Genomic DNA, 15311 nt, shown 5'->3' on the forward strand with positions numbered 1-15311 from the left:
CAGTGAGTGGATTCAATGCAAGAACATTTTATATGAATTAAATATAAAAGATTATCAGTTAATCAAGTGACTATTTGAAATGTGTGTCAAATCTAGGTGATTGATTACAGTAAAGTTGTAATTTCCTTACAGCTCTAAGGCCATCAGGGGCAGTGTGACCTGCTGCCTCATAAGACTTTAAGAATTGCACTACAAATTCAATGAACAAAACGTTGAGGGGATACTCCAGCTCCAGCATTCTTTGCCCCGTTACAGACAAACAGCTGATTGGATTTATGTAAACTAGCTGTGCAACTGACCTAACAGGCCAGAGCTCGCACTGGACACAGTGAATGCCGCTGCCTAGCCTCCTCGTCTTGATGAGTGAAAGTAGCTCTCAAGCTATCTGGTCCCATAGCGGGACCAAATGACGAGTAGGAGGTTGAAAACTCCAGCACCCAAAAAAAAAAAAAAACTCTTTACAAAGGTATGACCTCTGGTCGTAAAACGACCAAAACCATCATGTCCTACATTCATGGCTGACCGCAAAAACCGCCAGCGTAGATGCGGCAGGACCCCTCGACCAGTAACTCCTGCAAGAAAGCAGGATCTCCGAGACTGGAGATGAAGAAGCTGTCAGTCCTTTCTTCTTGCAACAGGCTTCGAATACACACCAGCGTGACACATAAGCTTTCGACGTAGTTGGTGCCTGAGCACCCTGAATACGGCATCTAGTGTCACCCTCTCAACATCCAAACCATGACGCGACGCCCCAGAATCGGTCGGGAGAAAATGACTCAGAGCCGAGGGAATTTCTAGAACAGGCCATCGTTCCCCCACTGTCAACTGAGCCAGGTCCGGGAACCATCTGGCTCCTGGGCTCTCTGGTAGTACCACTTACACAGTAAGATGCTGAACTCTCACTCTGTCTAAGAAAGATAGCATGAGTCTCACTGGTGGGAAAGCATACAACAGACCCCTGGGTATCAACGGATGGGCCAGAGCATCTACCCCCAGAGGTGGTCCGTCTGTAACCTTCAGTGAAAACCAAAGGGGGCACTTTGTGTTCTCCCTGGAGGCAAACTGGTCTCCCGAACAGGCGCCAGATCTGTGACGTTGTATCTGGGGTACAGCTTCCACTCCTCCTGAAGAGCACCCCCTCGAGACATTCGATCCGCTCCCACATTCAACAAACCCGGAATTTGTCAAGCTCGCAGGGACAAAACATATCTGTCTGCAAAACTCAGAATGGAGGCTGCCAAGCATTGTAGACCCGGTGACCTCACTCCTCCCTGCCTGTTCAGATACGCCACTGTTGTGGAGTCGTCTGATCGCACCATCACATGTCTCCCTGCTAATTGAGGAGCAAAATGGTGGGGAACCTTTTGAACCGCTCGCAGTTGTAGGTAATTGATGTGTTTCGGTGTGTTCGACCACACTCTCCCCCCACAGGTCCCACCCCAGCCGGTCAGGGACGCATCTGTGAACACATGAGTGTAGAAATGTACACAACCCAATCTGACTGCTTTCTGGAGTCAGCCCTAGAGAGTTCCAGAAGACTATGTCCCTCATAACGAAGGCAGGAACAATCAACATGTGGCCCTTGTCTCGAACAGGATGAAGTCGGAGACCCCCAAAACCACTGTTGAAGACTTATATTTAACAAGCCCAGTCTGACCACAGGGTGGGCCGCTGCCATAAGACCCAGGAGTGATATGAGGTTTTTTCGAACCATTTCCAACTGGCGTAGTAATGACACCCTTATCTCGCTAGTTCTGGAGTCTAGATGCAGAACGAGGTAGGACATTTGTTGACTTGGTTCTAACATGCTTTACTCCTTGTGGTGCAGGAGAAGCAGGTCTTTGTTCTATAGGGACAGCGGATGGTGAAATATATATATACAGTATATCGCTGAGTAGATAGATGATGTAGATCCGAGGTGACTGAGTGAAAAGGGGAGACGAATGGCGGGAGGGCCTATATAGGGGGGCGGGCCCTTCCCCCCAGTTGGGCGGAGAGTAGATTAAATTTATTCAGGTTCAGAGGCGGAAGCCTCAATGGATAAACCAATAGCGAAGCCCATTAGGGGTGTCACACCCTGAAGATGACTTGTATTGGTGCATCGTTTAATACTTATATAATAGTTTATTATTTGTTTACTTTGAGCACTTTATATAGCCCTGATGTTTTATTTTTTCATTATTTAGAAGAAACAACAGCTACATTCTTTCCTGCTGGAGGAAACTGAAGGCAACACTTGGGACTCAAATACAGCAGAATGTGGTTATTAAAGTGATTCACACGACACAACAATAATCATTAAATGTTGGTTTTATTTTTTATCTTTTTTTTTCCTTTATTTTCTTTTTTCTCAAAGTCGCTTGATAATCTTGACAAAATTGCAACATATTCCATACGTTTCAAACCGAAGGTGTGTCCGTTTCTATTCCAGATTAGCTGTGCAGAGAAAAGTTGTGCGCTGTTCTGGACATGTTAAGTCCTAAAATGAGGAAAGCAGCTTTGACCGTACAAAAAAAAAGAAGAAGAAATAAGGACTCGTAGAGAGACTCCACACATGGTGAGACCATAATGTTCAGGGTCGGTGTCTCTCTGCACAAGTTCTGGTCTGAGTGATTTGAAACACAGGGGCTCAGTAGCAGAGGTGTGTGTGTTAGTGACATAGTGGGGGGGGCAGCACAGAACATATACAATGGACAGGCCAAGCACACAAAATGATTCCTTCCTGAGACATTGGTGTGTGTACAGTAACGATGGTCAAGATGAGATGGATGTGAAGGCGTTTTGGCATTAAGTGTATCACAGGGTGTGAGGTTGCTCTGGATCCTGCATGTTTCTAACACAGGGGACGATGCGTGAGGACAAATATCACATATGGGACCTTCACGATCCCCCGTCCAGAGGGACCACTACAATCTAGTTTTCCCCACCACGACATGACACGGACCCACATAGAGGCTTTTGAGAATCACTTGTATTAAATACAGTGTGTATGTACACCACTCTTCACATTGATCAATCTCACGAAGCTGCTACAGGAACGTCCGAGCCCGAGATGTGATCCACCTCAACACTTCCAGACTCCGTCTCTGTCTGCTACATGGCCAGAAAGCTATGCCCCGACTGGAGTGCTACTTGTTCATACCTACTGTACGTCAAAACAAAAGGGCGGGAACTGAAAAAAAGGGGGGGAACCGTGAACGCCACATTCTGAACAGCCGGTGATTAGTTAAGTGTCCAGTATTTAGTCGGACACAAAAACTTCCTTCAGTAAAATGTGCTCAACAATGTATTTCCTGGAATCACAAACCTATGAACAAAACACATAAAAGGTTTTTTCTTTTCAAAATCAAGTGAAGCCTAAAACTCTTCATAGTTTTGAAGAAATGAATACAGCTTATATACACAAACCAAAGGCTACTTAAAAAACACCTTAATAATGAATCTTCATGAACTGGATTTCTTGAAAGGACCTGTGACCATATCATACAATCATTTGTTTTCCATTCGTCTGGAAGCACAAAACAATACGTGGAAAACAACCTGGAATAGACGGTGACACTCGTAGCGACTTTCTTTTTGTGCACATAAATGTGAGGACTGGAAATAACTTCTGTTTGCTCTTTGTGTTCATCAGAATAATGTACATGTGACATCAAAGTCAAACATCTTCCTCAATACTCTCGGTGGGTACGAAAAGATCCAAACAGTGAAGGGATACAACGGTTTCTCATCTCAGAAAAGGTTTTCAGTCGCCCTCATGTCAAACACCATAGTTCATATCTATATATATTTATATAACTTTGTAGGAAAAAAAAGAAACTTTGAGAGGGAGAGGAGGAGGCGGCTCTTCTAACAAATCCTTGCAGTCTGCTTTAGAGTCCAACAAAAAAGTGTCTGGTGATTCTTGTCCAACAGAAGCCACTTCCACGTCCGCTCCCAACTTGTCCCTGCAGCGATCACATCCATCGGGTGAAGGAGTCGTGGAGGGAGGAGTGGGGGTCAGCAGTGTTTACGGTGGTCTCTCGGAGGCGGCCTTGCTTCCCTGCACACCAGCACAGCGTTCCAGAGTGAAGGGAGGTTCGTGTGGAGGAAGGGGTCGGCTCGTCTGAGTCCAGACTTCCTGCTTTCACCGCGGGAACGTTGTTGGAGCAGAAGTTCAAATGTCGGCCGTCACTACGGCGATTGTGTGGCCGGACTGCTTTGGGCGGAGCTGGGCGACAAACTGGGGCTGCAGCTGCCTGGTGGGGCTCCGCTGGGTCGACCGCCTGCCGCGCCGCTCTCCAGGCCTTCAGAGTTCTCCAACATCTCCTGGATCAGAGGAGGCATGGAGCCGGGGATTTCCATTTTGAGGGTGATGACTCGTTCAGCTCCTGCAGACAGAAGGAAACATCAAAACTCGTCCTCGCTTGTCTCTGTGTATCCATCATACTGTGAATATTATACATGAATACACATCCAGAGCATATTTTTAAAATAATAAAATAAACATTTAACACTGTTCTACATGTTTCAATAGAATAGCTTTTCAAAGCAATAGATTATAGAGCAAAGATTGACATCTAGTGGACTCAGGAGATAATGTCACTGCTTCATGAAGCTTCATCGACACATCACCGATATTAGCAGCATGTTATAATAGCTAGTCTTTCGGAGAGGTCTTCTTAAAGCTCACTGTGGTGACAACTGGGCTCTAGCTGATATCTTTGAAAAGGGATGAAAAGCAACAGAATGACCGTTTTCACTACTGTACCTTTAGCACTGATGCTCCTCAGGTCAGTAATCTTCATCAACATTTTTGGAAATATGTGTGGTTTGTGTGGCCTCCTCTTCCTCACGTAGATCTTCAGAGCCTCCAGAAGGGGCTCCTGAAGTATGTCCACCTTATCCGCCTCTTCTAGGTCCTGACGATCTGTCGGAAAAAAAACACGAGAGGACGAATGAGTTTTTTTATTTCAGCAGCAAGCCTCCGTGTACTGGCCTGGACTGAGACACTTGGAAGGGTTCGAATGTTTTTGGATGGTTAAAGAACCGGAGGTGAATCAAAAGGTGGGCCACACAAGGACGGTGTCTGGGTGACGACAGGTAGTTTCTCCAAAAGTTTCTACTTCTTTGAATCGCGCTCTGGACTTGTATCTTTGATAGAAAAAGTGTGTTGCTCTACCTCCACACAGCAAACAGATGGCGCTGAGGAGTCCCGTCTCTGCGTCGTCCATCTCCAGAGGAAGCAGCTGGTTGGCGAAGGCGAACACCAGATCCGTAAGGGGACCGAAGCCAGCGTTGTGCATCTGGGTTCGGTTTAGCGTGAGTCCATCTGAGAAGGTCATGGTGTCCTGTTCTGGTGTGTACCGCGTGCAGATCCGAAGTATCTGTGGAGACGTGGGCAGTGTGAATAAGAGTGGATTCAGGAAGGGCCGGCGGGAAGTTGACGTAGATTTAAATGTAGATTTGGAGCCAGGGCCTTCAGTTTTCAAGCCCCTCTGCTGTGGAACCAAGTACCGGCTTCAGTCCGGAGGGCAGACACCCTCTCTATGTTTAAAAACAATCTTAAAACCTTACTTTTCGATAAAGGCTATAACTAACTTAACTGTTTATCTTTAGCTGCTATAACTAACTTAACTGTTTATCTTAGCTGCTATAGGCTGAGAATGCTGGAGGAGTTTTAGACACCGAGCTCTGTATATCCTTCTTTTCTCCATTACATTCATCACCTGTGCAGTTTAAACACCTTTTTATTTCTCTCCCGGAGCCCCAGGACCTCCAGAGCTGCTGCTGATCCAGGATCTTCACCACGTCATCAGATCCCGAGTTCTCTCCAGCACCTCCATGGACTCTCCTACACTCTCCTATTTTTTTCTCACTATAATTTCCCTCACTCCTCTCCTTATCCATCTGTCTACTCCCCCCATCCTTCCTCCCAGCCGGTCAAAGCGGCAGGCTGTCAACAATGAGTCTGGTTCCGCTCGAGGTTTCTGCCTTCTAAAAGGAAGTTTTTCCTCGCCATAGCTCACTGTACAGTGTTTCGCTTCTTGCTCTTTGTTGAATTGCTGGGTTCTATTTTTACTTAATCAACTATAGTCTTATTTCAACTGTATAGTGTCTTGAGATAACTTTGTTATGATAAGACACTTTTGTCTAAACAAACACTAAATAAAATTTATTTTTATCACATGAAATAGCCTTGGATTCCACTTCAAGTGATAATTCACCCAAAAATTCCACACGTTTTCTACTCACTCTCATGTCATCTCATGGATTATTTTCCAAGTAATCTGTTCTTTTTATAGTTATAGACAAAAATGTTTTTTCATTTTAATGTAGCGTCTGGAGCTCAGTTGTCTTCGTCTTCATCTTTGTCCAAAAAGACACATAAAAACATCCAAATACCTCCATACTGCTCGTCTGTAACATTCCTCTTAGATTGAAGAGTCCACATGATAAGAATCATTCATAAAAACACTTAAATGAATCTATATTTTAAATCTGTTTTTAGTGGAAGATCTCAGTCCCTCAGTGAAAAGCTTGCACTCACACTTTCAATGTGTTTGATGAGGAAATACTAGCTGGAGCTGAGACTGGGAACTTCAATAAATATATTTAAACATTTAAAAAAAACAAGTACTTGGATTAAACCTTATCATTTTTAAACGGAGGCGCCACCTACTAAGCATTACAAATGATGACACTGTTAAGGAAGCTTCATCTCCCCATCACTAGTTTTGGATGACCAGCATGTCAGTTTAAGAAGAACACACCGTACAACAGTGGTGCTTATTGAAGCCTCTAATATATAACAGGATTGAAAGTAATTTACTTTTCCGCTTTTATAGCTCCATCAGAGTATTACAAACAACAGGTATTTACTTTCTGTGATGTGTTGAAGAGTTGGAATGAAAAAACATTGACTGTAATCTACAGTTTCACCACTAGATGCAATTTCCACAACCTTAAGTCAATAAATGAACACACCAGTCATTCTATCATCACCTGCAGCGAGGAATACTTACTAGTCCTTACAGAATTATTGACAGGGCAGTGCGATATGTAAGATCACCACTAGAGGGAGCGATGTTCTCTCAGGTTACAATTAGCAGCATTTTAGATGGATGATACATTCTCTCTGGAGATTGTTTGGCCTCGAAGGAGACCTCCAGAAGGATCAATAAAGTGTGTTGGTTTGTTCGTTCGTTCTTTCGCTCGTTCCATCCATCCATTCATCCGCCCGTCCGTCCGTCCATCCGTCCGTCCATCCATGCATGCATGAATGAAGCTGTTTCGTTATAAAATTACGTTAAACGAAACGTAACGTCCTCAAAGACATTCCTTAAAACATTTGCCACATCAAGACATCAGTGTAGATTCACCACATGAACATGGTCAGAAGACCAGTGTAATGAACTTATCTTCATTGGAAAACATCTGTGAAAGCTCACCCACTCCTCAGGATCTGTGTCAACATTCTTCCAATGATAAGAAAACCCCACACCAGGTGGAATTGGCATTTCACAAACTTCGAGTGAGTAATCACAGCAGAGGAGGGATATTTCAGGGCAATAAAGTCCATTAGCCCGACTTCCCGAAGCAAGGAGGATTAGAAGTTTGGTCAAGCTAAACCTTCAATGACCGAAGAGTTCAACACTTCATGGTGAGATTCCGACCAACCAAGATCAGATAAGAACTTTTATGGCTTCCAGCAGACACAGAGTCTGTGAAGATGCGAACCAACATTGAAAGTGCTAACAGATGTGTTCACAGGCAAAATGTGTGTGTGTGTGGGACTTGGATAATATTAATTGAAATGTGTATTACCTGCTTAAAGAAATATACTTGTAAGTGAATGGAGCTACGTGCAAGGTGTTTGAAGTTATCAAAATGAAAAGAAATCACATATAAAATATAAGAATTGAATTAATCATTATCAAAACCTTCATTTTGTAATACGTAGTCCAAATTTGTCATGTTTGGTGTTATTTGAATGTCCGCGCTCCGTGGGAAAATAATCTAGAAAGAACAAATAGTTTTAAAGCATTTTTAATGTACATATGATTTTTCTTATGTGACGAGAAGAAAAGACAATTGGAGAGGTAAGAAGGAGGAGGAGGGGGTGTCAGTCTGGAAGGACCCTTTTCCCGCCGAAGAAACGTCAACCAATCATAAGGGTTTGCCCCTTTTTACAATCACTAAGTTTCAACATAAGAACTGTGTTCAACTTAGAGAATTCGTGTTGTTTCCTCCAAAAGATCAGAGCGTACCCCTTAACATCAGGGTGTACCTCATAACATCAGAGTTTATCACCTCCCGCGTGATAAACTGGGTCATCACCAACTTTGCCTTCAAGACGATCTCCGGCCTCCTAACTTCAGCTCCTGCAAGTCCAAACTGAGGACCGCACTGAAGGACCCGCTTCCAGCATCCTTCCAGTTTCTTAATAATCTTGACCAGACCGGTCCGATTATTCCAATATTCGCAGCACGTCTCCATGACTGCGAATCTCCATCAAGAAGCAAAAAGCCCGTGAATCATCCTTACCTCCCGTAAGAAGAAAGTGTTCCTGAACTAAAGACTTTCCCTCAGCAAAGTGAACATTCCAGGCGTTCAGCGCGTTCACGTGAGGTGTCTACAACCAGGAAGCCGACACTGTGATTCATCGGACCGTTCGGTGTACCGGACGCAATCGCTTGGCCCACTCGTCGAAAGAACTTTGATTCCCTCGTTCCTGACTGTCCTCCTCATCATCCTCTCCTTCATCCTCATCCTCCAACTCCGTTGACATCCACCCGCTTGCCACCTTCATCTGGTCTCCAGCTGCTGCCTAAACCTCCGTTCACCATCTAGCGTCAAGTAAGAAGCTGATCACTTCATCTTGAACAAATTGATTTGTGTCTGGGTTGTTTAATATGCGGGTAGTCTATTAAGATTTCGTCCATGATTCTTTTCCCGTTTCCGTTTTTATTCTCGGTTCCGAAACTTACCATAACATACTCATTTTTGTCATTCATTATTCATCCCTTTTTAAATAAATCTATAAAACGTCACGTCGTTGTACGCGTCTCTATTCTGGTGTAATAACGGTCAATTTAAGAGCCTCTTACTCAGTAAAGAACAGATAATCACGACAAAAAGTAGTAAACTTCAGTTAAATGACATTGATTAGAACTAGTGTTTCATAGTTAATTAATTAGGCCAATTAATTAATTATTATTCACGTAAATTTAATAGTTTCCCTTGCACTATAAAACAAGGGTGGTGTCCCCTTTCTTCAGGTAAATCTTACCTAGAGGCAATTTTAAAGTTAAATCTACCAGAACTTAGATGTTCTCAAAATACACCTTTTTATAAGGAATAAAATCACTACACCAGCATGGCCAGGAGAGCAGAATGACAAGATGACTTTTCAGAATACTAAATGTATTTTTCTTGTTCAATAAAATATTTTCAGGTAAAGAGACGCCAAAGAAAGAAGTCACATGAAATATATATCCAAATATAAAAGTGTTTTGAACATACATATCAATACTGTGGTTTTCTAACATGTAATGATCATGAATCATGAATCATTCCGACCTTAGAAAGAGCTGGGAAAGTTATGATGAGTTAGCATTATATATGTGCCTCAGACCGTTCTATAACGTCAAATAAAAGAAGTTTCAAAGTCAATTCTAAGGAGGAGAGAAATCCAAGGACAGAGGGGTGGACCATCTCCAGCCAACGTGGGAGTGAGGAATCAGATGTCACCCACCAATCAGGAGCACGAGTGGATGGCTTTAAAAAGAGCCACGCGAAATGGCCTATTCTTTTGAAACGCTCTTGACACTCTTCCTCTTGTCCCTTGACTCTTGGAGTCTCATCACCTTCCCTCTTCACCCCCGTTCCTGACTCCTGCCCTCCTCCCTTCCTGCAACAGTGTGGCACGTCTCCCCAGCTGCAGTACTTTTCAAGACACAAGAAAGCTGCACGCAACCCAGCAGCCAGCCAAGCAAGCCTGAACCTCTGGCTCCTAGAAGCAACCAAACTGCTCTTCCAGAAAAGACTTGTGACCCTTGCACCTAGTAAAGATACGTCTCTGGTTGGTTACGCCAACGCGGTCGAGGACAGCCTGCAACAAAGAACCAGGACCGGACCCAAGAAGACCGTCAGCGCTTTCCTCCGCCAAGCCTTCTTCACTGTGGTCCCTGCGAAATCACGCCCGACATCACTGTATCCAGGGCCTTCAGTCCTGCTCCTCCTGCACCTGCTCATCCTCCTACTTCTCCTCATCCTCCTCATCCTCTTCACATCAACCTCCTCGTCATCATCACGCCTTCCTCTCTCCTCTCGACGTCGTAAGAAACTGTAACATTGTCTCTCTTGCATTGATTGATGTGTTGGGATTTTTCAAATTGATCAGAGGTAGCAAGATTAGCTCAAGATAAGTTGTAAAGCTTTCCCAGAAGTTGACAATTATCAAAGCCTTCAAGTCTGTTACTTTCTGATTCATTAATGTTGTTCCTTCCATGATATCAAAGCAAGCATCATCATTCCATTACATTGTTCTTAACTGTTCTTCCTCTTCTCTTTGTTTCTTTCAATAAATCCTATAAAAAGTACGTCAGTTGCCTTTACAAGAGCCTCTTACTCAGTAAAGAACATTGATCACGACAACAAGTATTAACTTCAGTTAATGAGATTGATTCAATCTAGTGTTTCATAATTAATTAATTAGGCCAAATAATTCATTATTATCCACGAAAATGTAAGTTTCCTTTGGACTAGAATACAAGGGTGGTGCTCCTTTCTTCAGGTCATTTTATCTAAATGCAATTTTAAAGTTAAATCCACCAGAACTTAGATATTCTGAAAATAAAACTTTTTATAAGGTATATATAACATTACTACAGAATAATAAAATATAAAACAATATACCGTAAATATCAATCATTTATGACACTCGGAGCTTGACATTAAATTAAGTTTACTTCATTTTAATTCTCTTTCGTTTTAAATCTTCCGCTACTTGTGCTTCAGTCGGTGTTTCAACAATAAAGTCCCGAACTCACATGAACGTAACTTCCTTTGTGGAATAATGCCACACATTTCTGTTTTGGCTAAATGTCGTGTGTTTTCGCTTAAATTTGAAGTGTAATTGCTTCGGTATTTGTATTTGTTGTGAGCTTTGTCGGCCACCGGGAAATATCTATTCAGTGTTTTAGCGAGTTAGCTCTCGTGTTAACGCACCACAGAAAGTTACATTACAGGTAATATCTTGTGATTTATCTTTTTTATCATCTAACCTGCCTGAGGACAACGGATGAAAATAAGCTATTGTGTTAACTCTGGCATATTTACGCTGTTGCTCTATGCTGAGGAATATGCATCGTCCTAATTCAAATAAATAAATAAACTGGTTGATGTGCAGGAAGGTCAGTCAAAGATCTCTTCTCACGACTGCACGTCAACCAATGGGTACAATAACCACAGTATGGTATATTGTTTGCTGATGAAAAATATTTAAAGAGAAATTATGTGAAATGGGATCTTTTGTTAACGACACACCTGACAATAATAATAATAAAAAAGATACTAGAAAAAATATGTGGGGGGTGATAACAAAAAAATTAAAGAAAGTCCATCAGAAAATATTAGGGATTATCCAGGAATCCATGCTTGAATATGGCGTCGATTTGGTCACAGGCCTCCTACATGACCTCAATGAGTGGCACTTTACTCTGGGGCTGCAGATCATTACCTTCCACCGCCATGTTGAAAAGAACTCCATACTCTCCAGAAATTAAGAGTATGGTGGAAGGTATAGCACAGAACATTAAGGATTGTGTTGAAACCAGTTGTGGACCTGTGCAGAGAGGTGGAATGATACATTGTCCCAGATGACAATGTTTTGCATCTGTTGTATTTGGTTCACTGTGAGGATGTTGTGCAGTTGATCCAGAAATGCTGCCTTTTTGTAGAGCATGAATCTGGTTGTTGTGTCTACAATTAAACAATCATGTGCATCTGAGTGTTGTGTTAATTAAATCATGAGTGTGGTCATTTGAAAGTCAGTGTTTTGCAATTTGCAAGGAACTGATATCATGATATATGTGTCTAATGTATACAAGTGTGTTTAGTGTTTTGCAATTGATTGTGTTCAGTAATTTGCAAAAAGTGTGAAGCTGACATTGTGCTTATAGTTGTGCTAATCACGGCTGGAGTTTTTTTCCTCGAATGTAAGGTTTTTATAATTGTGTATGACTTTTGATTTTAGTGTTTATGCAATACAAAGAAACTTTAACATGGTTGTTTTCGCTGCAACTCCCTTTACAAGTGGGTCCAGTAGACTTCAGCTTTCCTGACTCCAAAAAGTTGCCTTGTTGGTGGAAAGTGAGGCCTTTTACAGACGTGGCCTACTGCCCCCTGCTGTGTGGAGAGTACATTGTTTTGTTCTCGTTGTACTAGTTGCAATGATGATAAATGACTAAAAAGAAAGAACCATTTGTAGAACCATGGTTATTAATATAAAGGGGTTCATCTTGTGTTTGGGTCAGTCTGAACAAGGAAACTAGAGATCCTCTGAAAAGTTCAGGAGAGAAATGAAAGCACGTACAGTCAATAAAATCTTGACAATGAACCAGAACACCACACCTGGTAACAGTCTAACAAGAAACACTGGTTTCATGAGTCACATACTTTCATTTCAGTCCAACCCTTAATACCAGCGTCAGCTAAAAGTTAAAAATAAGCTAGAAGTCGTGCTCCTCCTACTCCTCCTCATCCTCTTCACATCAACCTCCTCGTCATCATCACGCCTTCCTCTCTCCTCTCGACGACATAAGAAACTGTAACATTGTCTCTCTTGCATTGATTGATGTGTTGGGATTTTTCAAATTGATCAGAGGTAGTAAGATTAGCTTAAGATAAGTTGTAAAGCTTTCCCAGAAGTTGAGAATTATCAAAGCCTTCAAGTCCGTTACTTTCTGAATAATTAATATTATTCCTTCCATGATATCAAAGCAAGCATCATCATTCCATTACATTGTTCTTAACTTTTTGTCTTTGTTTCGTTCAATAAATCCTATAAATAGTACGTCAGTTGCCTTTACAATTTTTCATATTTTTGTATAATCAATTTAAGAGCCTCTTACTCAGTAAAGAACAATAATCACGAAAACAAGTAGTAACTTCAGTTAATGAGATTGATTCAACCTAGTGTTTCATAATTAATTAATTAGGCCAAATAATTGATTATTATCCACGAAAATCCTACAGTTTCCTTTGGACTAGAATACAAGGGTGGTGCTCCTTTCTTCAGGTCATTTTACCTAAATGCAATTTTAAAGTTAAATCTACCAGAACTTAGATATTCTGAAAATAAACCTTTTTATAATGTATCTATAACATTACTACAGAATAATAAAACATAAAACAATTTACCGTAAATATCATTTATGACACTCGGAGCTTGACATTAAATTAAGTTCACTTCATTTTCATTCTCTTTCGTTTTAAATCTTCCGCTACTTGTTGCTTCAGTCGGTGTTTCAACAATAAAGTCCCCGAACTCACATGAACGTCACTTCCTTTGTGCAATAATGCCACACATTTTCGTTTTGGCTAAATGTCAGAGTGTTTTCGCTTAAATTTGAAGTGTAATCGCTTCGGTATTTGTATTTGTTGTGAGCTTTGTCGGCCACCGGGAAATATCTATTCAGTGTTTTAGCGAGTTAGCTCTCGTGTTAACGCACCACAGAAAGTTACATTACAGGTAATATCTTGTGATTTATCTTTTGTATCATCTAACCTGCCTGAGGACAACGGATGAAAATAAGCTATTGTGTTAACTCTGGCATATTTACGCTGTTGCTCTATGCTGAGGAATATGCATCGTCCTAATTCAAATAAATAAATAAACTGGTTGATGTGCAGGAAGGTCAGTCAGAGATCTCTTCTCACGACTGCACGTCAACCAATGGGTACAATAACCACAGTATGGTATATTATTTGCTGATATATATTAATATTTAAAGAGAAATTATGTGAAATTGGATCTTTTTTCAACGGCACACCTGACAATAATAATTTAAAAAAGATACTATAAAAAATATGTGGGGAGGTGGGGGATAAATAAAAAAAATTAAAGAAAGTCCAGCAGAAAGTATTAGGGATTATCCAGGAATCCATGCTTGAATATGGCGTCGATTTGGTCACAGGCCTCCTACATGACCTCAATGAGTGGCACTTTAATCTGGGGCTGCAGATCATTACCTTCCACCGCCATGTTGAAAATAACTCCATACTCTCCAGAAATTAAGAGTATGGTGGAAGCTATAGCACAGAACATTGAGGATTTTGCTGAAACCAGTTGTGGACCTGTGCAGAGAGGTGGAATGATACATTGTTCCAGATGACAATGTTTTGCATCTGTTGTATTTGGTTCACTGTGAGGATGTTGTGCAGTTGATCCAGAAATGCTGCCTTTTTGTAGAGCATGAATCTGATTGTTGTGTCTACAATTAAGCAATCATGTGCATCTGAGTGTTGTGTTAATTAAATCATGAGTGTGGTCATTTGAAAGTCAGTGTTTTGCAGTTTGCAAGGAACTGATATGATATATGTGTCTAATGTATACAAGTGTGTTTAGGGTTTTGCAATTGATTGTGTGCAGTCATTTGCAAAAAGTGTGAAGCTGACATTGTGCTTATAGTTGTGCTAATCACGGCTGGAGTTTTTTTCCTCGAATGTAAGGTTTTTATAATTGTGTATGACTTTCGATTTTAGTGTTCATACAATACAAAGAAACTTTAACATGGTTGTTTTCGCTGCAACGGCCTTTACAAGTGGGTCCAGTAGACTTCAGCTTTCCTGACTCCAAAAAGTTGCCTTGTTGGTGGAAAGTGAGGCATTTTACAGACACAGCCTACTGCCCCCTGCTGTGTGGAGAGTACATCGTATTTTTCTCATTGTACCCTTTGCAATGAAGATAAATGAATAAACAGAAAGAACCATTTGTAGAACCATGGTTATGTTTTTTTTGTTTTTTTTACTTTTAATTCCTTTCAGGAGAGAAATGAAAGCACATACAGTCAATAAAATCTTGACAATGAACCAGAACACAACACCTGGTAACAGTCTAACAAGAAACACCGGTTTCATGAGTCACATACTTTTATGTCAGTCTAACCCTGTGTTAGATTTAAATTATTATACACTATACGTATACGCCATACTTAAATTAATGCTAAAAGATAATCAAACTATATAGTATAAATTAGTCGCTTCATCTAAGAGCTTAAATGTTTGAATACACATTCACAATCAACATTCCCTCCAGACTGACACAA

At 41.3% G+C, this 15311-nt stretch overlaps 2 protein-coding genes across 2 annotated transcripts in view; one reads left to right on the plus strand and one right to left on the minus strand.

Annotated features, from left to right (window-relative positions):
• Positions 1 to 15311, plus strand: part of LOC148085221 (uncharacterized) — a 337696-nt gene that overhangs the window by 211801 nt on the left and 110584 nt on the right. The gene's annotated exons all lie outside the window — the stretch shown is intronic.
• LOC148085225 (retinoic acid receptor alpha-like) lies at positions 2707 to 5371 on the minus strand. Its single transcript, XM_087783373.1, has 3 exons — positions 5162 to 5371; positions 4751 to 4909; positions 2707 to 4370 (listed from the first exon to the last, which is right to left on the minus strand). The coding sequence occupies exons 1-3, from the start codon at positions 5322 to 5324 to the stop codon at positions 4174 to 4176; spliced, it is 519 nt and encodes a 172-aa protein (XP_087639499.1). The 5' UTR covers positions 5325 to 5371; the 3' UTR covers positions 2707 to 4173.

Source organism: Callionymus lyra, chromosome 2 (assembly GCF_982586985.1).
Source record: "Callionymus lyra chromosome 2, fCalLyr1.hap1.1, whole genome shotgun sequence".
NCBI classification, from domain to species: domain Eukaryota; kingdom Metazoa; phylum Chordata; class Actinopteri; order Syngnathiformes; family Callionymidae; genus Callionymus; species Callionymus lyra.

Coding starts and splice junctions, on each gene's coding strand:
- LOC148085225 (XM_087783373.1), bottom strand. CDS start 5,324: ATGACCTTCTCAGATGGACTCACGCTAAACCGAACCCAGATGCACAAC. Junction 4,910..5,161: donor CATCTGTTTGCTGTGTGGAG/GTAGAGCAACAC, acceptor TTTTTCCGACAG/ATCGTCAGGACCTAGAAGAG. Junction 4,371..4,750: donor GAGGAGCATCAGTGCTAAAG/GTACAGTAGTGA, acceptor TTCTGTCTGCAG/GAGCTGAACGAGTCATCACC.